Source organism: Vipera ursinii (genome assembly GCF_947247035.1).
Source record: "Vipera ursinii genome assembly, chromosome: 7".
In the NCBI taxonomy this organism is placed as follows: domain Eukaryota; kingdom Metazoa; phylum Chordata; class Lepidosauria; order Squamata; family Viperidae; genus Vipera; species Vipera ursinii.
The window spans coordinates 56,784,436-56,812,401 of NC_139521.1; the positions used below are offsets into that span (position 1 = coordinate 56,784,436).

Here is a 27,966-nt window from a genome sequence, read left to right on the forward strand (position 1 = left end):
TTTTCAGCGAGGCAATATTTATTATGTTCACGTTTTTCCCTTCAAAATTATCTCAAACATTTCCAAATTTGCTTTCATTTATTTGATTCCACTGTTGGCCATGGAAGGAGCCCTGCACACACCTTTCCCTTTCACTTCAAACGGCACTCCTTTGTATGTAGCAATACACTGCTCATTGGTCTGAAGATCAGGTTGGATCTGCTCCCATATTTTCTTCTTGGGATTAAGTTCTTTCTCAGGTTCACCTTTTTAAAAAAGAAAAAGGGAAGATAAGAAAGTGAAACTAGGAATTTGAATTATCATATTTTTTCATAACTTAATGGAAGTTAGTTATATCAGCGGTCTCCAACCTTTGTGACCTAACAGCCAGGCAGGGAGGAGAGGGGAACGGGGCTGTGTGAATGGTAAGCCGATGCACACACATGTGCACAGCTCAACTTGCACAAGTGGTGGGCTGGCACATAGGCACATGTGCACACAGCTTGACTTGCACAAGAGCTGTGTGCATGCTAGCCTGCCACTTGTGTGGCCCACCTGTGAATAGGCCACAGCCTAGAAGGACTATGCAGTGGACAAAGATCAAAAAAGATATTTGTTTGTTTATTCATCCATCCATCCATCACAATTTCTTGTAAAACCTTAAAAGGTTGGACTTAAATTAATAATATGAGTTGAAGAAAAGTCAAAACATTCGATCTTCCTCTCCTCATCATTCCTCTCTATGACTAATTATTACAAATACCTGCAGAAAGATTAACCACAGTTAAAACTGATTTGGCTTCTAGCCAATATATAATGGTTTAAAGCTGATTTCAAATTCTAGCCAGCAGCAATGAATGGTATCTGTAAAAATTAATAATCAACCCACTTAGGTCTGGCAAACTAATTTAAAATCATATTCAAACAGTATCTACAATATGAGATACATTGTTTTGGGCTTGTTTTATCTCACCTTTAAAAAATCACTCCAAGTATGTTCAACATGATTAAGAATAAAATAATACAGCCTTCCCCATGTAAACTAAAGTTATGAGCTAGTAAGTGTTATGCAATTTTATGCTGCAAATGATCCTGAGGTTACAGCAGTAGAATAATACAATGCCCAAGAGTAAGATTATGAAAACCATTTAAATGAGCTAGGTGTTCTGCTTCCCATCAGGAAAGTACAGGACTCACACAGCAATTAGTGAACTTACTATGAGCATAACTTCTAAAATAAGGAATTCATGTACCACCTAAAAGCTCCTGTTGTTGGAACTAAATCCAAACATTCTACACATTTGAATTTTATTCATAGCCCATTAGAACAAGAGACAATTCTCTCATCTGTCAGTTACTAGATGATATACAGGTTAACAGACAAAAAAATATCATGCTAGTATTTCCTCTTCCTGTTTGCAAGAACAGGTAGATATCAAAAGAAAACTAGTTCAAAGATTCTGTTTGTATATTTCACCAAACAAATATCTACACATGAATATTAATACATTCTTCTTATCAGTACTTGCTAGCAAGTACTAAGATATTTATAGCCTTTATTTCATTTAGGAATAATAGTTACTGAAACTATTTAGAAGGCAGGAACAGATATGCTGCAATATGGGAGGAATATTGTTTTTTAAAAAATAAAAATAAAATACAAGCCTAATATTCTCCTGGAACCCAGAATTTAAACAATTTAGCACCTGTAAAAATTATAGTAAATATAATAGGGTTGTGTTGGAGTACAACTGTTCTGGACAGAAGGAGCAGTCAAACGGGAAAGAAGTCTGGAATCGTTATGTAGGCACAAGAGGGCAAGAACTGATTCCCCCTTAAATGCCACTGGATGTTAGTGTTTCCCACAGGCAACTTGCCACTGTGGGAAGATTCCTGTGAAATAGGTATTGAGCAATAAAGTAGCTCTAATTTGTACTCAACACATGTGGGTCTGGCTCTTCGCACCTGACAGATTGGTATTTCAGACTAACAAATAGTTTTTGAGAAAGAAAAACCAGCTGTTTATACATGAGTATATTATCTGCCCACCAAAACTGTTCCCAGTGGACAGAAAATCCTACCATTTTTATCTTGTTTATATATTAGATATTAGTCCATCTTTATACTGATCTATTCTGATGTTTCATTAGAAATTTTTTTTAAAATGGCATGTTTTAAAGGTCAGAAAAGAAGCTGGTCACAGAAATAGCCATATGACCATGAACTTTGGATTAAAATGGTTTCTTACTATACTATCTAGTGGCTTGAAATCAACTTTTCAGGTTTCTTTGTGGCCTGGGGGAAAAAAGAGAAGTTTCAGTTCATAAGCCATAAATAATTAGTACTTTCTCAGACCAGCAGTTTATCTTTTAGAGAAAAAATAAGTAACTAAATGGCAATTAAAATGACATCTCCTCATGGTGAAATCTTTCAAATAAAATAAAAGCCTCTCTATGCAAAAGAAAATATATATCAGACCAAAAGAGCAGGCAAGTCTTTAAAATGCAAACATTACAAAACCGTATTTAGTTTTCAAGAATAAATTAAAATCTGGCTTTTATTACAGAACCACCTTCTGGATTCTATTAAAACTTGCTTTGGAATACCCAAGCAAACTCTCCTGGGATCTGTGGCAAGCTTGTATTAGATTAGCACAGGCACCACTTTTAAACATTACCAGAACACCATGGTGTATGCTCCATAAAACCCTCCCTTCTCATCCTTTTCTTAAAAGAGAAAACAAGCCTCTTGAAAGACATCTATAATAAAAATTGAATAAAATTCTTGGGAATATAAATGGTATTTTTTAAATGTAGCATTCAAAATACTGTTATTAACAAACATCAATCTATAATCATGCTCTGACTAAACCATTCACTGAAAGCAAATTAGCACTGAACTGCCTGCTTCAATGAAAGAATCATTATAGCAAGAGCACTTTCCACCCAATATGGGATAATCTTCCTTCAGCATCTTATCAGAAAGACAAGTCTAAAAAAAGTATTTCCAGTGTTGTAAATGCAGCAACAATAGGTTTTATTTAAATATAAAAGTTTATTATATTGCTTAGCAAACCACTGTTGTCACCATTGCAAGAGATATTAAATAATAAGGTGGAGAAATGACCAAATATGCTATTTTTCAATCCTCAGCATGTTGAAGTTTGTTATAAAATGTTGGTGCTTTTATTTCATAGCTACCAGATTTGTGAGCATTTATTTTTCTTTGGTGCTTTAGAGACCACTGTCTTATACTACAGCTAAGATATATAGTCTCGAAAGACCAAACTTATCAGAGGTAAGGTATAAATCCTTCATTTGAAACTATTAAAAATCCACAGTTGTTTCAGGTTTCCCATCAAAAAGGAATTCCATTCACAAATTCTGTATCTCTCATGACACAATTAATTAGTCATGGCAACCTATATCGTGTATGTAATACAGTTTGCTAAGTTTATGGCAAAGGAGGGAGGGACAAAGCATTTTCCTCTGCCTCCTATGTGAAAAACTGGACTTACAAATCAGACTTTTATAGACAATAAAATCTAACAAAAAATGAAGCAACAATCCATCAGACTAAAGCCACTATAAAAACATATCCAATTGCAATAGAACCATAATCATCTGCAAAAGGAAACTCACTAACCAGCAGCAGCTCGCAATGTTTTATTTAAAGAGAATGTTTTGTTGAAGAAAAGCAGAAAAAAGGAACAATCATATGCAAGTATTATGACATTTTCTATAACCTCCTGAAAATGTGATGAAAGTTTCTAGAATCTGAACAAGCACAATTTCAGTGGTGATTATGACAAACCTGTTTGTGTGTGCAGTCCTGCACAATGTGGGAAGGCCCAAAACACTTTGGAAAACCTTCTTCAAATGGATTTACCAGTGACTTAATTAAGGATTGTTGCTATGCCTTTTGGAGATGGTGATTTAATTGTCTAGGACAATAAATATTCTAGCTACATACTAGCAAACTGTATTTACCTTACTTGATTTTATTTATTTATTTAGATTTATATACCGCATGATAACCTCAATACATACAATTCTACAACATGCATGAAATTATTCCCCTACAGACAATGCTAATATTAAATAAATATAAGTATGAAAATTTAGTTGCAAACTGAAAAATATAGTGTGCTTGGTACAAAAGATTGAGGTCAAAGAAACAACAACATAGTGGATCATAATGTTATTTTTATATATACATTTTCTAGTTAAGCAAAGAGGAAAAACACTGCATACAAGTCATAAAATTATGAATATAAGCTTTGAAAGACACTTTGATACCTCTTAAGCAACTCTTCCCCCCCCCCTCTACTCCATATGCTACGCAATAGCAAAAGTAACTTTTGTGGCTATAAAATCTATTGGTTCAGGTTTTGAGGTTACTTACCCTGCCAGACTTTTAAATCCGTCTTAAAATATAACTTTTCATTTTTATGGAATCCCAACTAATTATAACCAAACGTGGCTTGCCCTCCTATACTTTTCTATCAAGTTCTATTTCAAAGTTAGTGCTACCACTTCTTTTCTGTTAGGAAACTTGCAGGACTGCCTCAAGAGACTATGCCTTAATAAAATTCTATTAGCACTCTTGTCCAGCTGTATATTTTCACTCTTCCTTTACATGTTAGCCAAGTCATATAATGGTTTTGATGGCATTGTACCGATTATCAAGTATACAATGTGCAGATTTCTATATTTTATCACATAAAAAATAGGAAAATCTAATTTTATAATATTAAGCCTGCATTTTAGGGTTTTTTCCCCCCATTCCACTTATGTGAGTAAGAAAATACTGATTTCCCTAAAGTTAATTTCAGAATATTTTACAAACTTGGTCTCATTTTAAAACTTAAGAAAAAAACAACAACAATAATCTAATCTTATCAGAGGAAATATATTATTTTTTCCACTTTCCACTTCATATCATACTGAAAAATAACCCTTACAATACCTCATTGATAATTCCAAAGTGGTTCTGTCACCTGTATTCTCCTTTTTGGTTGATTCTCCATTAAAGAATTTTTATTTAATCTAGGATAATATCAAAATTTCCCATGTTTGCCTGTACAAGTAGTCTTCAACGTATGACCACAACTGAGCCCAAACTTTTTGTTAAGTGAGTTTGACCAATTTTATGAACCTTCTTCCCAGAGTTGTTAAGTGAATCACTGCAGTTGTTTTTTTAACTTTTGTATTTTGTACTGCTTGATGTTAAATACCCTGTAAACCGCCCTGAGTCCTTCGGGAAAGGGCGGTATATAAATCTAATAAAATTAAAATTAAATTAAAGTTAAGTTAGTAACATTGTTCTTAAGTGAATCTGGCTTCCCCCATTGACTTTGCTTGACAGAAGGTCACAAGAGGTGATCACATGACCCTCAACACACTGCAACCGTTATAAATCTGAGCTAGTTGCTAAGCAATCGAATTTTGATCACGTGACCGTGGGGATGCTCCAATGGTTATAAGAGTGAAACACAGCATAAGTCACTTTTTTCTCTGCCATTGTAACTTCAAGCGGTCAGTAAATAAATATCTGTATCCAACAGAGAAGCAATTATTTTTAAAAAGTAAAGTTATCTGAGGGAAACCACTTATTACTGAAATCATTTTTACTAGTTTTATCGTCCTTAGAAACATATTCTATTCCCTATTTGAAGAGTGAGGGATTTTATATATGATCCACAATTTACATATTGGACTGCAGAAAGTACAGAACACAAAAGTTACACATACACCTTTAGTAGGTAGATAAAAAGAGAAGAGCAAAGGAACAATATTATTCAATACTAACCTCACAAAATACAAGATATGAATTAGTGTGTGACTTTAGATACAGATAACTGGCAAAAACGCACCCCTTAAAACATTCTATAAGACATGCATATAACATAGTACACAACAGGTACTCTGTATTACTTCTCCCTTTCTCTGCCTCCTATTGAAAACAATTTTCATTCCTAAAGTCTGATTTTCATTTTTGTTTAGAGTTTTCTTTTCAGGCACAGATATGCGCACATTTAAAATTACATTACAAACTTTTTAATAATTCATATAAAACAAAATTCTCATCAATTTCTGTTCAATCTTTAAGACACTTCTGCTTACCTGAAAAACCTTCAAATGTAATTTTTTCTCCAGGAACAACTCTATTAGGAGGAATTATAATTTCCACCTTTTCTGGTGTGCTAGCACACATCAGCATGGCTTGGGACACCACTCCTCTCATTTTTACTGGTTTTAGGTTGCAGAGAAATACAGCCATCCGGTTTTGCATCTATACAGAAGTAAAAAGAAAAAAAGTGCAATTTACCGAGGTCTTTTCGGGTTTCTACCAAATGAAGTGGTAAGAAAATATTAATGCATGGAACATAGAGCAAAAAATTAAATTTTTCTTTCACTAATCCAGAAATACAATCAGGAAATATCTAATTAAGTTTAATGGTCCTCTAACATACAGATGCAATAAGAAGCAATAAAAACATTAGCATTGTGTCCTGATGTTCTGGGTGATGGTTGAAGCAGTATTTTATTTGCTTTCCATTCTTAGTGATCAAAAGTCAACTTTTAACTCTTCAATTAAGTATTTTAAACTAATTAGGAAAAATATAACAAATGTGTCCAGGTGGAATGCATATTTACAAATCCCAAATGTCAGGATAGAACAAATGTTTGGAACAAATTGAATTAAAACGGTTGCACATAATATGCCTTCCAAGACATTCATTTAAATTCTAAAAGTTTCTGTTCCGAGCCAAATATGAAGGGGAAAAAAGTAAAGTTTCCTTTGAGATGACACCTGGTGACTTCATTTAGTAATATAGGTTTCTTGGAATTGCTATGGAAGCAGATTGCCACTGACTTTTTTTAGAACATGTTTTCAATTTTCCAACGTAGCCTACAGTCCTCAATTTCTAGATGATCTCCATTCATAAATGGAGACCCAACACAACTTCCCAGCCCAAGCAAGGTACTGCCACCTGCTGAGACAACCTCTAGGGAAAAAGAGCCCAAAGAAAATAAGGCAACTGAGTCCACCAGGCCCAATGCAATCATAGTTTGTTCAAAGAAATTAAATTTTAATACATGAGAATTCTGATCAAAATGCAACAGAATCATAACAATGGATCAATGAGAAGACATATGGAAAAAAAATAATAAAATTTGCATCAAGCTACAATTTGAGGAAAATCTTGTACAAAATATTCTATATAGTTTCTAAGTCTTTCAACAATTGTCAGAAGGGATAAATCATGTAACAATAAATGTTGGAATTGGCATAACAAAGAAAGAACTTTTTACCATATAGCGGTTATACTAGTGGAAGAAAATATGCCAAAAAATCCAAAAAATTCTGAAAATAACATTTGAATTAAAACCCAAATATTTTTATTAGGTATCCAAGAAAACCTAAGTGAAAAATGTAACATAATTAATTATGATATATGGTAACAGCAGGAAGAATCAATCTGGCACAATATTGGAAAAGAGAAACTGGGAAAAAAATTATGTTTGTGTATGTATGTACAGGATGCATTATTTGGCCAATTTTGCTTTTTAACTCTTTTTCCCAAATTCCTTTATATGTAGGTTTTTATTTTTGCCTCTTTTTTCCTTGAACATTTTAACCAATAAAAGTGCAGAGCAGTTTAGATCACATCCTTTTTAAGAAACAATATTTCAGAAATGACCGTATTGGATTTATGTTGTTGTTGATTCTTCATTATATAAGAAAAGCCAAGCATGGTACATCATAAAGTGATGGTGTGCTTGATATTAATTAAAGCATGTTTCACATTAGACAATGATCACAACAGAAACCTGTGATAAATTAGAACAATAAGTAAAACAAATACCAGTAGAATGTTATGGAAAATACTTTCTTTTGATCCACGGATATTAAGAATTTGCTCAGCATATTATAGGGTGGGTTCTGACTGTATAACATAACTTTAGATACAATGGACATTATGTGAACAATAAAGGCCAAGATCACTGTTAATTTTGTTTACTGTTGGCATAGAAATACAAACTTTTTCCAACTGTAATTGAGCAATGTGGGCTTTGGAACATTTCTGAAAGTACAAAGTGGACTACCAAAGACAACTTTTGCTATCGATGAAGAAATGCAAAATCTTACCTACGAGCCTTACCAATCTCTGCACAAATGTCTAGAAGATAACAGTAGGGAACTAATATTAGCCTTTCTGTGCATGCTATGTAGATCTCAGAGGACTTCTTGAATCTTCAAACTAGTAGAATTTTTGAGATAGTGAAACTTTTGATATCTTTTTATGGCTTCCTTAAGTGAAACTCAAGTTCACGATTTTGAGATTTAAGTACTTAACTGGAACACACTATAAGCAGTATACATAAATGATGAACAACAGTAAATAAAAAAGTTGTTAAAGCTTCAAATAATACATCAGAGATATTTCATTTATACCTCTTCTAAAGGAACATGTTTCACCAGACCGCTGACAACAGTTCTTAAATTTGCTTCTCCAACATCAACTTCCTCAATATAAAGACTATCAGCATCTGGGTGTTTCTTTGCCGTCATAATACAACCAATACGAAGATCAAGCCGAGAAACATCTAAAGGCTTTGAATCATCATTTGCAGCTGACTGTTTTTTTTCTTTCTTTTCTCCTACAAAAAGGAAAGAAACCAAATTAATAAACCCACTGATGCAATTCAGTTCACAACGCTACCTATTTTTTTCTTCTCTTGACAAAAACTCCCTTATGTAAAGTATTAAGAACACTTTCATGACATCAAGACCAAAAACATTACAATTATATCAACAAATATAACAAAAAGCATAGTTGTAAAAACATAGTATTATTTACTCTAACAATAAACATGGCATCAAAAATAAATCATTGTTCCTGTTTATCCAGTTATCCCTACAATTTCCAAAGCATAGTTGTAAACAAAAAGGATGAAAAATCTTTAAACTGGCAAAACAAAGTCCAATTTCCATTTATAGAATAAGGATAGTTCCAAGCCTGAAAGCAGTTGAGAGAAAAGCAAAGGGTATTAATGTCTAGAGTTGAGTTATAAAATGAGCCTGCCTAAGCCTAATTTATAGCAGCCTTCTATGAGCATACAATATATTGAATCTAAAATTACCTTTCTTTTCTGTTTTGTCTTTCTTCTTCTTTTCTTCACTGGGTCCTTTGATCTGTTCCTTAGGACCAGATAGAGCTTCGGCAGCAGATGATGTTTGAGAGAGATCCTTCGAAAATGAAACTGCAGCAGCCGTGTCACTAGGTGGCATAGATATTTGTTTCACTAAAATTAAACACAAAAGATTCCCAAATAATAATAATAATAATAATAATAATAATAATAATAATAATAATAATAATAATAATAATAGCTCAATGAATTAGCCTGAGCCTCATCTAATTAAATATTTTTCAAAGTAAAAGAATAGTGAATATGAAAATAATTTTCATCTTATTGAGGAAATGTTTAATTAATGCTATCTAAACTATCTCTATTTGTGACTATTGAACGCTTTTATTAATCAATGACTAACTTTCTTTGGAACTGGTGGTGGTTTGTATATTTTCACCTTTCACTTGCAAGTCTTCCTCTTTCAGGCTTCCAATAAATAAAACAAAAAACAAAGGAATAACTTAGCAAGGTCAATAAATTAGGTGCTTAAGGTGTCAAAACAACTTTAAAATTAGGACAACTGCAAATACAAATCAAACACATTAACCTTACGTTCTCCCCAATCCATAAGACTTTTCAACATTTTCAATCCTTCTCTGTAAGTGAAGTTGTATCAACTTGGTCTTTAAAAACAAACATTGTTGTTCCTTGGATACTTTAATAAAAGCTATTTCTTAACCTTCACTAGAATCTCTTTTACAACATTTTGGGGAAAAGCAGCATAGACAATGGGGTAGCAAGTATCTTTCCTTTTCCTCACTTCTCCTGTTTTTTCCTTCTCATTCATATCACATTAAGCAAAAGAAGTGCAATTCTGCCCCTTAAGTGCCCCTTTTAATGTTTTTAATATTGACTCTAGGAAAAATATAAACATCACTATAAATGAAGTGTGCTTGCATAAAACAACATGTTTCTCACCTCCATTTCGAATTTCTGCTTGGATCAATTCCTGTTTTAGCACTTCAATTTCCTTCTTAAGTTTAGCATTTTCAACACGCAGTTTCTTCTCTTCCCTTAGAGATGCCTGCAAGACTGTAAGAAGCCGAACTCTCATTAGAATCACTGTTCAATTGTCAAAAATGGTTAAGTTTCATTTCTAGATGCTATAAACGAGTAACAGAACACTTGTTTGAAAACTTCAAGACAATGGAGAAATCTCATAATTACTTATACCTTGTGTATTTTGACTAAACATTTATATTAAAATACAGAATTACATTGGATACATTTACAATTATGAAAGTTCCCCGAATCATTTATGAAACTATCATGAGTGCTCAAATATCTGATTTGAAAATAGTGTCATGATATAAAAACAAACAGACGTAAGCAAAAGTCATGATAATGGGAAAAGCATCAACAAGCAATCAAAAGAGTTTCATGTTATTTCCATTAAGATTGTGGAACAAGGAACAGGTGTCTTAGAGAGAGATCCTATGGAATGCCTATATCAACACTCACGTCAGCTTTTGTAAATATTAAAACAGATATTTTACCACCCGGTATTGTTATTAAAACCCTGCAATAATACCCACTGAACGCTGTGTTTTCCAATTAAACAAAAGGGACTCTTTATTCAATTCACACTTCTTCCCTCTTTTCCTTGGCATATATTCTAAGAAATGAACTTTGGTTCTGGTGGGAATACAAGCTGGAACTATGTTATATGCCTATTCCAATGGAATGCATAGCTAAACAGTTTATTGTTTAAATGTTCTATATCAAGAAACCAGGAGTGGAAAAAAGATGACAGATTCTGGAGATATTATCTCAGAACTATGTGAAACTGTTGAAAAGTTTCATTTCATATTTGTAAGTAGAAACCTTGTTTATTGGCTCTAGTCTAGGCCATAAAATCTCTTCAGAACATAAAAAGGACAAAGCTTTAGTATACATGCATTAAATACAAAGCTTAAAATCCTGAATAACAGAATAAAAAAATTCTCCATTATTGCAATCATAATATATGTATTGTTGAACATACAATTTTGGTTTTATTTTACAAAAAATTCACAGCAGTCAGACATGTAACTTTAAAAAAAAAAATCAGATAAATGCGAGATCCTAATGAAGAAGATGAAAAAGCTAATCCCCTTCTTTAGGAACTTGTAAACTGCAATGGAGAAAAAACGGAGAACAGCAGAAAACGAAAATTCAAAACATACACAAGAAAACTAAGTGGAGGCCTGCGAATAAAAAAATTAGGAAAAGGATGCAGATTTTTTTCCCCAAATGCTTTTCCAGCAATGGCCATAGCAAGTTGTCTGTATTTTCTTCTGTGTAACCAAATTTGTAGCTTCAGTATCTGTATCTGTATATTTCTGTTCTTTCCCATGTTGCATGCATGTGTATATACTGGGAAGCACAGAATGAGCTGTTAATCTCCATTCTGAAGTTATGTATCCAGGAGTAGAGGGAGGCAGCTCAGAGTGGAAAACCGCAATATTTCCAAGCTTCTCCCACAGGGAAACAGTGGTGGGGGGGTTTGAAGGGGAAAATATTTTTCTCAGCAGTCTCTGGTTGGTTCTTTCATTTGTCAGCTTCCCTTGCCTAGCTAAATGTTCAATATTCAGAGAGTTATCTGTTGACAATACCTTTATATAATTTATTTCCAACATTCCATCAAGTTAAAGAAAAAGTAAACAGTCACAAAGGGACAGTGAACAAATGGTGACAGGAAAACTCAGAATAAGTTGAGGTTAGTGAAGAATGTTAGTATGTTGACAGGTTACCTGGACAAGGTTAAGTTTTTCAAACAGTTCAGGCTGGTTTATCAAAAATATGTATCTGAAGGGACAGGATTGAAGTTTGAAAACAATGGATACATATTTATTCGATCTGAATGTGTTTCACTTTAGGATCAGATGAAGGTTCTAGGATACTAAAGGAACTATCTGAGCATCTCACCAAACCCTTAGGAAAAAATTGGGAAACTGATGGAAGTGTCAGATTGGAGGAGAATATTGTCCCATTATAAATAAAAGAACATCAGCAAACTACAAATCAGTCAGTCTACTCTATACCGATAACTAGGATGATTTTAAAATAGGTCATATAAGGTTATTGAAAACAATGTGATAATTAAGGAAGCAAATATAGATTTGCCAAGAACAAGTAATAGACTAATCTTATCACACGTTTGACTAGGTACTTTCTTTAAGATTGTACAAAGACTGTAGATGTTTGCTGTAATAGTTAAGGTGCTGGACTAGAAACCAGGAACCTGTAAGCTCTAGGACTCCCTTAGATGTATAATAGTTTGTATATAATTAACAAAATAATAGCATCCTGATTAGAAAACTAATTCTAATTGTGGACTGGACAGCAGTTCTTTTCTTAGGGACATAAAATCAAATGCATCATTACTGGGGATATCTGGTTTAGTGATGGTAGTTGGTTTTTTTAAAAAAAAATCCTTGCCAAAGCAGTTGGGTGCAAGCTAAGTTGGAACCAGGAACGTGATGTGGCCACCAAAAATCAACTGTAATTTAAGGCTGCATTAAGAGAAAAATTATTTCTGATTCAAAGAATGTAACGATTCCACTTAATTCTATATTAATCTAATTCCTGACATAACAGGTTTAAGCATTATTCACAGAAATTGGAATAACAAGGAAAGGCAACAAAAATGTCTAAGGTACTATAAGTGTATACAGACAGATTGAAGAAGTGTATTTAGCATTGAGCTAAAAATAAGTGAGGTATAATATGATAGCATTATTTAAAGACCACTAAGTGTGTCACATAGAAGGTCAAGACCTCTTCTCTCTTGTTTCAGAATACACGACATAGAAGAATGGATGTAGGCTACAGGAAGGCAGATTGTGATTGCATGTTAGAAAAGAATTTATAGCAGCAAAGGCAATTCAAGAGAAAGGCTATAAGTTCACCATTGGATATAGTGAAGTGGACGCTAGGCAACTATCTGTTTAGGATACTATAATTTGGTTTACTGCACTAAACAGGAATGAGTGGGACTGAATAACATAAATCATCCTTTCAACTCTAGGATTCTACTGACTATAAAACCATAAACGCCCTTCTTACTGTTATTACCATTTTAATTCAGGTACCTGTTAGCCCTAACTAGAGACATTTCTTTAAAAAAGCACGGCCAAATATACCCCTTGACAGCTTTTGACACCAGGTAACTTGTCTTCTGAATTTTAAAAAGTGGGAAATTATGTGTTATTTTAGTCTTTTATAGGAAAGCTGTTACCTGAAATATTTTTTTAAAATGGTTTAGATTTTACTCACTGACTTCGAATGGATAATGAACAATCTACTTTAATGTTATGCCTTACTAGCTTTTTCTTTCAGAAGAGCAACTTGCTGCTTAAGGTATTCAATAATTTGATCTGCTTCAGCACCCTTCTGCTCCAGTCTATTCAAAACTGCATTGTTGGCTGCCATTTTCATCAAGGATCGGATTAAAATCCTAGATAAAAAAACAAGATAATATGAACATGTTATCAATGCAATTATTTCCAACATTGTTTTGAATAAATAGATTGAACTAGTAACTAGTACTATATATAGTTGCTATATAGTAAAGGTTCCCCCGCACATGCGTGCTAGTCGTTTCCGACTCTAGGGGCCGGTGCTCATCTCCGTTTCACAACCTAAGAGCCAGCGCTTGTCCGAGGATGTCTCCGTGGTCATGTGGCCGGCATGAATAGATGCCAAAGGCGCACGGAACGCTGTTACCTTCCCACTGTAGTGGTCCCTATTTTTCTACTTGCATTTTTGCATGCTTTCAAACTGCTAGGTTGGCAGAAGCTGGGACGAGTAACAGGCGCTCACTCTGTTACGCGGCACTCGGGATTCGACCCGCCAAACTGCCAACCTTCTGATCGACAAGCTCAGCGTCCTAACCCATTGAGCCACCGCATCCCTTATAGTTGCTATATATAGTCTTTACTTTTACTGTATTTACTTTTTTAGTTATAAAAAGGTCACTTTGCCTATCAACTGTAATAACCATGTTTTTTCTATGTATAACAATATACATTCCACTTTTAAAGACGTAAAAGAAAAACTGAGCCAACTGAACTCAAGCACTAATAAGATGGATAATTTTCCTTGTGAATTTTGTGGCAAGCATTTTCTAAGCTGTAAAACTCTTTGAGATCTGAATCCTAGTATTAATCCTAGTTAATAATTCATTATATCTTAGAATAAAGGAAGTAGCTATTAGTAAAGGTATACATACGCACACTTCCACAGGCCAATTTCTCTTACCAGTTCTTTCTGGAATATTCTACCAAATTCATCCTCTCAAATCAAGTATTGCCTTTTTACTAATTTTCACTGACCATACTGAGTAAATACCTGACTCATACAAAATTCTGGTGGAGTATACAATAGCAAGAATGACAGATAAATAAGGATTGCTTCTTTTTTAACAATTGTTTTACTACAGTTTCTTCTATTCCAGACTTTTACAGCATGGTTTATTTCTGGATATATTTCCAAATCATAACATCTAAAACATTCAAGTTAAGGAAGGCCATTATACAATGTTTTCTTATGTTATGTCCGATCCAAGACTACTATGCTTCTGTTGGTTTTCGTCTAACATAGGACTATAACTTTTCTTCCTTCCATAATGTAGCTTTCTATTTAGTCTCATCATAACACATAATCAGTCAAGGCACAGATCATCATAGTTTCTCTGTTGCAGCACATATTTAGAATCCACAATTTTACAATTTATTAGTTTAACTCTAAATTCAAACTCTGAGACTAGCAAACACATCTATAAACTGTTATCTTTTTATTTATTAAACTCCGCCTCAATTTAATCAGATTTTGTTTACAATACCCATGAAATATTTGAATTCATATGGCTATCTGATCCGATTCCTCACTACAGAATTAAGAGTTCTTGTGTTGCAAAAATCTGTAGGACATATTAATACATTCACTATGAGCTCTGCCATTCCAATATTCACCTGTATGCCATTATACTTGTCCATGAATATGACTGGAAAATATCCAGGAATAGAGAACATCCAGCAATATATAATGTCAGCTAATATTACTATTTAATTAGACCTCACTAAAACTAGTGAGTGGTTGATAGATTAACAACAGATCCACCTTCGTCTCCCCCTCCCATCCTACGCCTTCTCTCTCTCCCTCCTCTCTCCGTTTCCAAGTTTTACATCTTTATTTGGATCTATACAGCATTTTATTTACGTCTTTTAGATTTTGTATGATTTCCATCTTTTTAAGATTGTAAGCGCCCAGTTACCCTGTGGTAAGATGGGTGGCCAATAAATTTTACAAACAAATAAATAAAACTAGCAAGGAAATTTAATCATTTACCTAATTGTTTATACAGGCAATCATGAAAAAAATGTGGAATGCTTATGCAGCTATTACATTTCTGCAACAAAACACTTAATCCACTCCAAGATATTAAAAATACACATTTCTTAATACTGCTTCTATCAGTTCAATTAGGATTAATTTAATTAATTTATCAATTTGTTCTGAGATCCCTTTAATGGGTGCCAGATAAATTTCAATAAATGTAAATCAATCAATTTACCTATGAGTAGTTACAAGAACTTGTATCAGAATAAACAATAGGGACTGCATTTTTAGTCATTAGGAAAGCTTCTTTAATCGACTAATACCGAACTCTTAGTCTAACAGGCTGAAGAGAGCATATTTTATTACCTACAGGTCCAAACTGAATTAACACTTTCACCCTGCATAAATACAATTTTTATTAACATACAGCTTGATATCAAGCATACTTAAGTAGTAAATCTCCTTGAAAATGCCCAATATCCAGATGACTTTAATAGGTTAATGAAAACTGCAGAAGTATCTGAAAATGGCTGCCAGACTGAATTTAAAGATGCAATTCATTTCAATATTTTTGGCAAATTTCCTCGGAATCAGGGACAATAAACTTCACAGAATTAGATTTTCAATTTACTTTAGAATGACTCTAAGTATAGATGTTACAGATATATATCATAGGAATCATATAGCAGGTGGCAAGCCCCTGGTCAATTCTGATCTCAACCAGAGCTGGATTTGATTAGCATGTGGATGGGAAATCACCAGGAAATCCTGGAACCATGGAGAAGTCAATAAAACATCAAGATAACAATGGCAAACTATTTTCATATTACTGCCAAGAAAACAACATGAAAATGTACTGGGAGTTCACTGGGGATCAAGTTTAATCTGAAAGACATTTTACTTTTTCATTCAATCAACAGAAATTTATCTTTCTTTCTTTTTCTTTCTAAGTTTCTTTTGATAAACATAAATTTGGATTAGACACAAGGCATAGCAAATTCAATATTCTGTGCAACATCCAAGACTCTGTGGACAGATTCCTGTTTTCTTTTAGTTTCTCCTCAACACAGGTGTTCTAATTCACTATAGGAAAGCATTTTAGGGATATTCCTATTATTTGAGACAACCCTCTGTTCCGTTTGAAATAAATCAGGTAACTATGGATAACCCATAAGCAAGAAATAAGCATGCACACATTTAACACACTTAAACTGTCTAGCAACTGGTAACTATACAGATAAAAAAATTGTTTTCAACATCAGGATTGGACTTAGACGAAGGTTCAATAGAAATTTTTTTCATAAAGTGACCCACAGCTGCATGTTAGCTCCAGGGTCTTTGGGGAGCTACAGGCTGTAGAAAGCATAAAACACTGGCAAAGATCCCTTCACCAGAATGAGCTTTCTGTAAACAGAATTATCCTTATTACCTCTCTAAATCCAACCATTCACATCTAAAAAAAATTAATCTCATTACAAAACTAAAGGTAGTTACTATCCCTCTGCAGATCCTATGCAAAAGGAAGACATCTAGTGTTCCACAAAAATATTTCACTAAACATTTAATACCTCTGGCACTCTCTATGGCTCTGGCACAAATTCAAATTTCTTAATCATTGCCTGGACTTTGCTTCTGGCCTTCTATATTTCAAACAAGTTGCAAATTATCAACTGCTGACCAGATGGAAGTTGGTGTGTGAGGGAACCAGAAAAAAAATCCTACTCAGCCAAGATTCACTGAAAAATCTTACACCTGACAAAATTATCACATTGATTTAGATCAAATTTCAATGTAACAGTTATTTTCAACTTGAAATAAATAGTTGGGAAGAAACTTTAGCAGGTTTCTGAAGTCAAAATATGCTCTTATGTGTAAGAAGACATTTTAAAAAATATAGGGAAACTTCCATTATTGTACTGTACTACATCTGAAATATTTTTATGCTACTCTTCTATTACATTTTACAGTTTTAAATTGAAACAGCAACCTATGATTTACAATTGAATAAATGCATAACATGTATCATAGAAGCTGTGAGGGCTTCAACAGTAATATATAAAATGTATGAAAATATACACTTAACTGTGTTTATTTTAAATTAAATAAAATGGTTATTTTAGATCATTTAGATCAGGCATGTCAAACTCGCGACATCACGTGACGTCGCGCGACGTATTGGAACTTTTTCCTATTGCTGAAAATGGGATGGGAGTGGTTTCTCCGTGACGCTCCGGCCCACGGACCGGCAGTTTGACACCCCTGATTTAGATCATTTATATCCACTTCTTCTGCAAGTCTAAGAAAACTATATAAGAACAAAAGTAAAACAAAGCACCAAATAGGAGAGCCAATATGCATATTAAGATTAATTAATTTAGATTAGGTCTAAAATGGCCTAGGTTTAAATCTTCCTAGTTCTTTGGAACAATATTTTTACTGCTTTTTAAATCAAATCTACTTTTAAGACAATTAATTTTATTTTTCTCCAGTAGCAAAGAATAAACCTAGAAAATTAAAATATCTACAGAATTAAACTGATTAGCTTCTATAATATGGATTTTTACAAAAATTGTAAAAATATACTTAATTTTATAAACATATTAAGACCTGAAGTTACAGTTAAATTATCATCACACTGGAGCTAAATGATGTTTTAGAACTTCATTAATGTTACAATATGATTAATGTGAATAAGATTCCAAAGATTTACTGCAATTTAGAACAGAAATATCCCTTTCATCCCTAAATCCAAAGAAATAAAATAAATAAACAGGTACACATTATTTCTAAAATTAGAAGAAAAAATTATGTTGAAAATCACACTCTAAAATCAAAGGACAATCTTATAAAATAAAACTTCAATAAACCAAAAAATCAGGGAAAATAATGAAAAAAAATATGAAAATCACTAAATGTAAAAAAAATCCCACAGAAACCCTGTTTACAGAAACAAAGTTTAATGATACTGAGTGTGCAGCAAAAATACGTTCTATTTTTTTCTGCTTGTTGAAAGAAAGTATTGTTAAATATTTTCTGACACATAACAGACTTTTTGTAGATTATTCCTTTGTTTAATGATTAGTTTAAAATAAAGCAGTCTAGGTAAAACAAAAGGAACTTTGTTGCTTAATATTCAAACAAAACAAACAAAACGTCTCAATTTAACGAAGGAAGATAATGAAGTTACTAATATTAGAAATGTTCTGCCTTTAATATTAGAAGAAAACCACCTCAGTAATCATCAGAGATATGATTCTTCATTGTAACTTATACCTTTTCCAGGAATCAACGCAGCAGGAAAAAAAATAGTATGACTCCTTTATAATTTTGATTTTTGAAGAGAAAGAATAAAAAACAAAAGGATAAAGATGTTATCCCTTGTAGATTTAACATACCTGTGAAAACCTATGAAAAAAGCATTTCAATTTTTAAGTGGAAAAAATGCTTTACAAAGTTCTTACTAGATTGTTTTACTAAATATTCTCACAGGAAAACATGCTTACCTAAAGAATATGAACTCAATAAAATTCAGGAAGAAAAGTTTTGCTTTTTCACAAACATTGGGGTGGGAAAAATCAAGGACGATGAGCTATATCCTGATAGTTTTAATTATGTATAACATGTAAAAAAAGAAAGCCCTCACAGCCTTCTGTATTTAGATGAGAGCAATTTAAAAAAAATATATGAAGGGGCTAACAACCACATCTTTATGCAGAGAAAACTCATTTTATAGCTCCAGGGAAAGAATAAAAAGAAAATATCATAGAACAAGAAACTAAGAAACTCCACTCCTTGGTGGAGCAGTGGGCTAATGCCTCCTTAAGTAACACCAGCTGCCTGCAATTAGTGCAGGTTCGCATCCCACCAGGCTCAAGGTTGACTCAGCCTTCCATCCTTCCGAGGTAGGTAAAATGAGGACCCAGATTGTTGGGGGCAATAAGGTGACTTTGTAATAATGCCGCTGGGGGGGGGAGCGAAAGCCCTAATAAGCAGGTATACATAGAATGAAGGCTATTGCTAAGCACATTGTGCTTTAGATTGTAAGCCGCCCTGAGTCTTCGGAGAAGGGCGGGATATAAATGGGATTAAAATTAAAAAAATAAATTAATATTAGTACTGCAAATTCAGATACAATGTCATGTAGCAAAGTGTGTATCCGAGCTTTGATTTCCGCTGCTTTTTCCTAGAAATGTAATGTTCTCTTTGCAGTAATATGTTTGAAGTTAGGGCAGAGCTGAATGGACATACAACTTGTCCCTGAAGTTATTGCATGGTTCTACAGTCATGTGATCAAAAATTAGGTACTTGGCAACCTACTTACCACTTACCATTCCAGTACTTCAACTCCACCTATCTGCCTATCTCCCATCTATACCTTTTTGACCCCCTGCATTCTGCAATCCCTGCTGCCCGCCACTATATTCTTGTTCCCACTTCTAATGAGTTTTCCTCATGTCACACACTGTGGTTTCACACCTGGGGGAAATGGCCTCATGTAGCCAGCAGCTACCTTGTGAAGAAGGATCAGGGAATGTATATCTTGTCAGCAGGAGCAAGAATCAACTGAGAAAAGTCAGGTGAGCTGTGTGCCAGAGTGTAGGGTGGAAGGTGTTTTGCAGTGCAGGGCAGCAAGAGAGGATGAGCTGGGGTGATTGGGGCTTCCTGGGATGGCAGCTTTATGCCAAATTACTGAGTGAAAGTTTTGCACACTGCTGGGGCTTCCCTGGGGTAGAAGCTTTGCACTGAGCTGCAGTTCAGGACTTCTTGCAGAGTGATGGATGCCAAGAACCTTCAGCCACAGTGTGCCAAATGGCCCCAGGGCCATGCAGTTTTGGGGATGATTGCCACACTGCAAGGCAGGATACTTGGCAGCCAACAGAGGAGAGATGAAAAAGTGATAGCGGGTGAGAGTAGTTGAAGAGAAGGCAGTTCTTTACGCAGGCTATACTGTATTCATTAAAATTAAAAAAATGTTATAGGTCTATAACAAAAATTATAATTTGTATAAAGTAACTAATATGGCTTCTGGAATATGGTGAACTGAACTAAGGTGAAGCAAACAGCTGTGATTAAATGAAATATCCTTTGTAATTCTTCTCTGGACGAGGAGAGGATTTCATATCACCCCAAGTGCTCCAGAGAGTTGCTCCTCATGTAGACACCAAGGCAGAAGTGACCATCAGGTTTACAATTCTGGGAAACAAGGGAATAGTTATCTTGCTCAAACTAATGAATGTTGGGAATGGTCAATGGAACAAAAAGGGGGAAGCAATAAACACACTGGCTTGATAACATCAAATCTGATACGAAGTTGAACATCCAACAATTGAAAGAAGCTGTGCTTGACAAGGTAGCATGGAGAGCACTTGCCTATAAAGTCACCAAGAATCAGACATGACTAAACGGTTAAACCAATCAACATCTTGCTCAAGCTTCCTTCTTTCTACTTCCAAAAATTGCCTGTTAATTGCTTTTCAGCAATTTCAGGAACCATTAAACAGACAAGTAAATTTTCTTCAACCCTTAGCAAAAGAAGTTCTAAACATAAATTTAAGGATTAAAAAATATTGGGAGGGGGAAGCATAAACATCAAAAGGATGATTAGAACTTTGATTTGGGAATGTTACAAATAGAATAAGGCTCCAGATGGATTTGAAATGAGACACTGGAATTAATTACAAGAATCCTTGTGGGAATATAGTTTTGTTTTGAATTCATAAATACTTAAAACATGATAAGATGGGACTTTGAAGGTTGGACACTATATAGAAAGAACTAAAGATTACAATTAAAGAACATTAAAATTTTACTTACTAATACAGATTGGAGAAAAATATTTTAACGTTTGACATATTGCAGGATATTTTTTAACAATGGACCCAGACATTAATTTTAACACCATCTGCTTTTATAGATAAGACTATATTTCCAAGATATTATGGAAGAGGAACAAGTTTTACTATATAAGAATGAGACTGATTTGAAAGTGGATTTATAATGACAAGCTATTAGAATTGTAGGTGCTACACTTGACATACAAAAGAAAGAGGCTCATGTCTTAATAATTAAGAGATGTAGAAATAAGTCTTGAGAGTGACCTGGATAATATTTCTATATTGGAGATACAAAACAGACTTGTTAACCCTTTGAAGAATATTGTGAGAAAAGACAAAGAAAAAATAAAAAGAAATCAAGTTCTATGACATTATTTGAAAGGATTAAAGATCAAGATTGTTACAAGTAAAAGGAAGCAGGATGGTTCATTTGATCAAGGTTAAAATAGATGTTATTTCTAGTACATTAATGGACTTTTGCTGATCAGGACTGAAACAGCAATGTTTTAAGGATTTGTTAATCGGTAAGAGCTTAGATATGGGAAGAAAAGATCATTGTTGTCTTTTATGACAAGTTACCAAAATTGCTTATATTCATTATAATGAATGGGGAAATAATTATATATATATATATATATATATATATATATATATATATATATATATATATATATATATATATATATATATATATATATTCATTTTCTTTACTATATTATTTTTCTATTATTTTTCTATTTTTTCCTTTTATCTACCTTTTATTATAATTTTAATTATAATAAATATTACTATTAAAAATTAAAAAGTAACTTCAACAAGGTATCTATAGCATAATGAACATCTTTAAATTTTATACAGCAAAATGTACCTATACAAGCAAATTATATATAATACATTTTGCAAATCATTTTATATTGCAAGGAATGTTACAAATTAAGTGTTACATTTTTTCTAAAATGTCCATTCTTTGTAATGTTGTCAAAATGTCCATTCTTTGTAATGTTGGACTAAGGAGGCTTGCATATTTGCTGTATGACAAGAAGGTAGACAATGTGTTTAGAGTGCATATTTTAAGACAGGCATTGTTGAGAGTTTGGAAGAAGTATAGACATAAGCTAGATTGCAAGATACCACTGTGGGCAATTCCAAAACACGCAATAGAAAATATACATGCTGGTTTCAAAAATGATGTGACTACGTACAAGGAGATCCTAAGCTTGGAAAGAAATGTTTGGTGTTTGAAATCATATAGCCTCTTGCGAGAAGAGAAGGTTGTTCAAAATTAGTTTCAATATACTCAGTTACGGGCCAGGTGGAAAGAAGACCAGAAAAATGGTTTTACAATGACTGATGAAAATTTGATAAAGCAAATCAGAAATCAGGGACCAGCACATATTAAACGGATATATCTTGCGTTGATAGAGATTGATTCAGAAACAGAACTTGTTAAGGATTGTATGATAAAATGGGCCCAAAATATCCAGGAAGTTATTACAATGGACACGTGGGAAAAGATTTGGGTGAGGAATGTAAAATTTACACAAGCTCAAAATCTAAGAGAGAATTTTTACAAAATGTTTTATAGATGGCATTTAGATCCTAAAAAGCTTGCAAGTATGTATCCGAATTATCAGCCTAAATGTTGGAGGTGCGGTGATGAAGACGCAACATATTTTCACATATGGTGGACTTGTAAAAAGGTTAAGGCCTTTTGGATAAAAGTCTGGTGGAACATGCAGAAGATTTTTAAACAGAGGATAAAGTTTTGTCCGCAACTTTTTTTGTTGGGAATAATTACAGATGCTACAGTTGTGGACACTAAGTTGATGTTGAATTTAATTACGGCAGCAAGACTTTTGATAGGTCAGCACTGGAAAAAAGAGGAACTGCCGACCATAGAAGAGTGGACTTTAAAGGTTTCCGACCTGGCTGAGATGGCGAAGATTTCGGCCTATTTGAAAGATCACTCGCAAGAACGCTATATTATGGAATGGAGAAAATGGATTGAGTTTATCCAGAACAAGTATAGGGTTAAGAAGTTTTACGTAGCATTTGAATAAGTCTTCTTTCTTTTCTTTTTCTATTTTAGTTTTTCTATATATATTTAATATTACTAAGGTTTGTTTTATCCTATATAAGCTAGAGAGTGATGGATTTTAGAGTTTATGGTTGTTAGTATATGGTTGTTTGTGATTGCTTTTTTATATATATATACCTTGTATTTAGCTCTGGGAAGTCGGGGGGGGAGGGGGGAGGGGGGAGAGGTAGGGGGGGAGGGAGAAGGGAGGGGGAGGGGGGATTTTTAAAGGAAAAATTATGTTAAAACTTTTCAATAAAAAAAAAAGAAAGAGGCTCATGTCTTAATAATTAAGAGAGATGTAGAAATAAGTCTTGAGAGTGACCTGGATAATATTTCTATATTGGAGATACAAAACAGACTTGTTAACCCTTTGAAGAATATTGTGAGAAAAGACAAAGAAAAATAAAAAGAAATCAAGTTCTATGACATTATTTGAAAGGATTAAAGATCAAGATTGTTACAAGTAAAAGGAAGCAGGATGGTTCATTTGATCAAGGTTAAAATAGATGTTATTTCTAGTACATTAATGGACTTTTGCTGATCAGGACTGAAACAGCAATGTTTTAAGGATTTGTTAATCGGTAAGAGCTTAGATATGGGAAGATCATTGTTGTCTTTTATGACAAGTTACCAAAATTGCTTATATTCATTATAATGAATGGGGAAATAATTTCTTTATATATATATATATATATATATATATATATATATATATATATATATATATATATATATATATATATATATATATTCATTTTCTTTACTATATTATTTTTCTATTTTTTCCTTTTATCTACCTTTTATTATAATTTTAATTATAATAAATATTACTATTAAAAATTAAAAAGTAACTTCAACAAGGTATCTATAGCATAATGAACATCTTTAAATTTTATACAGCAAAATGTACCTATACAAGCAAATTATATATAATACATTTTGCAAATCATTTTATATTGCAAGGAATGTTACAAATTAAGTATTACATTTTTTCTAAAATGTCCATTCTTTGTAATGTTGTCACAAAATTCTAAAAAACCCTATTTTCATGTCCTTCCAAATATTAGCAAAGCACTTATACAATGAAAAAATATATATAATGGAACTGTCACAGAATTCTAAGTAATTGATTTGTCAAGGATGTAATTTACTGAAGATAAGGCAGTTGTATGTCAAAGTATTCTATTAAAACTTTCTTTACAGCCATGTAGTGGAAGGGTTAGAAATAAAAGGAGAAAAGCTTTAATAACCTTAGATAGGCTTACAAGTAAATCCTTCACAGGGATAATTATTAGTTTTTTATTAATATTTCTATATTCTATAAAAGTATAGAAATGAGAGGCATAGAAATTTGATACATTTGATAAAATATAGATCACTCTGTCATCTATAATTAGAACTGGCTTCAGCCATTTACCATAAAATGTCTTTGGCTTGTTCCCTTCAATAGGAAGCTTAGCTTGAAGATATCTTACTCTACTCATAGACCTGACCTGGAGAAACAGTTTAGTAGGTGGTGATGAAGGAACTAATATGAAAAAAAAAAATCAAGCACTAGTTTTATTACCCTCTTCTACTCACTGTTTTTCTTTTATTAAAGCTCTGTTCATATTGATATATTGGACTTAGATCCTTATTTTGCACGTTCATATCTTACTTCATTCACAACACAAACATCCTTCCATCTGTGCAAAGGAATGTATTAGACTACCAAATGTTAGTTTCACTCACATTTAACAGGTACTGCCAGAGAAGAGGTTCACATTGCAAAGTTCAGTGGAAGATGCGACCCTCAACTCTACTTCCTCTTCCCCACCAAATTTGTCTTTTGTGAGGACCTGATATCAGGAGAGGCAGAGTTAATCATGTAAATATCCCTGGACACCATTAAAACAAGCCTTGAAAATGCACCTGCACATTGAACAATTCTTTTTTCCCCTTTAAGAATAAATTAGACTGCATTAAAGACCAAGAGTGTTAAGCCAGTACAATTGAGACATCTGCACGGACAAAGGAAAAGCACACAAAAAGATCTTAAAAGGCACACATATTGAATTTAATATAGATAGAATATAATTAGGCAAGATCAGGAGTAAATAGATTAACAGAATGAAGATAAAGTAAATATAGAATATACATATACAGACACATTCATTCATTCTTCCATTCATTTTAGTAAGTTTAGGTCATCTAATTTGAAAATCAGGTATCAGAAAACCAGATATCCCATGTAACATCAATAGCCACATGCAAAAAGTTAAAAATAAACACTTCCAAAGCAAAAGAAGTTCTACCTCTCAAATTTATTTTATTAACTAAAATAAATCTACAAATATGACCCCAAACTTGTTGAAACAGAGTTGCCGCATTAAAAAGCCAAATATCCTAACATTTGAAAGAGTAACACACTTTAACATAAGCTTTTATGACTGAATCCTTACGTGTAGTATGTTCATTACAGCTGCCTGAAGAGACTTCATGTATGGGGTTATTTTACATATAGGCCAGTAACTAGAAGTAGCTCCTAGGGTGGCAAGAGATTTTTTTTTTCAAACACCAATGTAGTGTGAACAGAAGGCCATCTAAATGCCCTGTGCTTTCTAGCATTAAACTTTCCTTTCTATCTTATCTGTGTGGGTTGGCTTGACCCAGTGAGAGGAAAAACCGGAGATTAAAACTGCCACAAGAGAGGCAAACCGCAAGGAAGAAAAAAGAAAGCATCAGTTCAGGAATATCGTTACTCATAAACTCCTCCCTCCCCCAAACTCACAACCTAATATTTATTATTCTTTTTTTTTAAAGTGCGATAGATTTAATAGTTTATTGTTGTTTGCATAAGGTAGATTATGATTGTTTGTATTTTTATACCCTGTATTTAGCTCTGGGAAGTCGGGGAGGGGGGAGGGAGGGAGGTGTTGGGGAGGAGAGGGGAGGGGGTTGGGAGGGGTTTTGTTTTGTTAAAAATGTATTGTAAAACTTTTCAATAAAAAAAAAATGTATTATTCTTTCAAGGCATTCACGGGATGCTCGGCAGCCTCGACGTCCCCCATTCGCCGCCGCCTCCTCCCCTCTCCTTACAGCAGACTTTTTTTAGACATTCCCTGAATACCTTTATCTATCCCCAGATGCAAATAAAAAGCAACACAATTTAAAAAAAATGAAGGCACTGGGGGGGAAAAGCGAGAGCTTGAACGACTGCATATCGATATTTCAACACCCCAACCCCCTCACACTCACACTCACACATACACACATATCCCTATTACGGGTACTCTCAGCCACAAGCTCGTTTCGTTCTCTCAAGGCTAGCTTTTACGGAGCCTACTTATTTTGCCCACAAAGATACTATATAACTCAGGGGTCTTCAAACTTGGCCCTTTTATGACTTGTGGACTTCAACTCCCAGAATTCCTCAGCCAGCTTTGCTGGCTGAGGAATTCTGGGAGTTGAAGTCCACAAGTCATAAAAGGGCCAAGTTTGAAGACCCCTGCTATAACTCCTATCCATGGGAAAGATTTTAGTCCAAGTCACGCTGACTTTTACGTTACATGTTGTCTCTCAACCTATTATCCATGGGAAAGATTTTAGTCCAAGTTACGCTGACTTTTATCTTACATATTCTCTCTCAACCTATAGCGAGAGGAAACCCCCACCCCCCGCATCCCAACTCTGCAAGCCTGACTTTGTACCCCAAAGCAACTGACGGGCCCGAAGAGCTCCCCGCAGAGACACCCCCTGAGCAAAAAACAGAAATTCAGACACGCGCCCCCTCCGTACTCATCCACGACCCCATTTAACTGTAAAGGTCACGCGGCCACCCGAGTTCATCCCTCCCTTCCTCGCTTACCCTACTTGCAGCAGACGCTCGGGTAGATGGCTACGCGCACGCGTCAATCGCGGGAGGCCAAAAATGCCATGCGCGGCGCGTGCGCACTCGTTCTTGGCTTTGGCCAGTCAGGTGGACGAGCCGAGGAGGGGGGGCGGAGCCAGAGGAGGAAGGACCAGCTGGAGCAGGTTGGTAGGCTGGACGGGAGGATTCGTGGGGAGCGCGCTGGGTGCTTTGCATTTGTGTGAGTGTGAGTGTGAGTGTGAGTCGGGTCATCTCTTTATGTGGATCTTCTCGCCTGGAGGCCTGGTGTGAGAATATGGTTTTGTTCGTACGGTTACTTGAGCCACAAGACACATGCAAACATTGGATGTGTGAACCCAAGTTCGTATATCGAGTGGCTTCATGGTTTAGAATGCCTTTCTGTCCCGGGAAATTCAGAAAATTGGGGTTAAAATTGTGGGTAAACACGTAGTTCAAGCCCAGACCATTTTTTTAAAAACTATGATTCACGTGTGAACTCTTCAATTCGAAAAGGGAAACGAAACCACTGTATTTGCGGATTTCAGTTATTCCGTAAAAACAGAATTTTTGGCTGAGTCCTTTTTAATGCAGAAATATAAATTGTCCTTGTTGACAGATAACTATTGATGTTATCTGTGAGCTGCTTATGAGCAAATACAGCGTTGTCTGATATGCTTGATTATTCTCCAATCGAGTGTT

The 27,966-nt window shown here is 34.2% G+C and overlaps 1 protein-coding gene and 1 long non-coding RNA gene across 4 annotated transcripts in view; one reads left to right on the forward strand and one right to left on the reverse strand.

The window, feature by feature from the left end:
- AIMP1 (aminoacyl tRNA synthetase complex interacting multifunctional protein 1) lies at positions 1-27,321 on the reverse strand. Of its 3 annotated transcripts, XM_083367222.1 has the most exons (8): positions 27,265-27,316; positions 25,149-25,255; positions 13,487-13,620; positions 10,101-10,214; positions 9,132-9,293; positions 8,443-8,648; positions 6,105-6,273; positions 1-245 (listed from the first exon to the last, which is right to left on the reverse strand). In XM_083367222.1, coding segments are annotated over exons 2-8 (954 nt in total). In that variant the 5' UTR covers positions 25,151-25,255; positions 27,265-27,316; the 3' UTR covers positions 1-78. The 3 variants fall into 3 exon arrangements, with proteins under 3 accessions (XP_083223348.1, XP_083223349.1, XP_083223350.1); XM_083367223.1 differs by lacking the exon at positions 25,149-25,255 and having other exon boundaries at positions 27,265-27,321; XM_083367224.1 differs by lacking the exons at positions 25,149-25,255; positions 27,265-27,316 and adding an exon at positions 25,859-25,877.
- LOC310643071 overlaps positions 1-27,966 on the forward strand; it is a 937,169-nt gene that overhangs the window by 810,285 nt on the left and 98,918 nt on the right. The gene's annotated exons all lie outside the window — the stretch shown is intronic.

What these genes read in the sequence shown, in the direction of transcription:
- AIMP1 (XM_083367222.1), bottom strand. An exon ending in AACATGTTCCTTTAGAAGAG is followed by an intron (nt 6,274 to 8,442) that starts GTATAAATGAAA and finishes ACTTCTGTATAG; the next exon opens with ATGCAAAACCGGATGGCTGT. An exon ending in TACATTTGAAGGTTTTTCAG is followed by an intron (nt 246 to 6,104) that starts GTAAGCAGAAGT and finishes TTTTTTAAAAAG; the next exon opens with GTGAACCTGAGAAAGAACTT.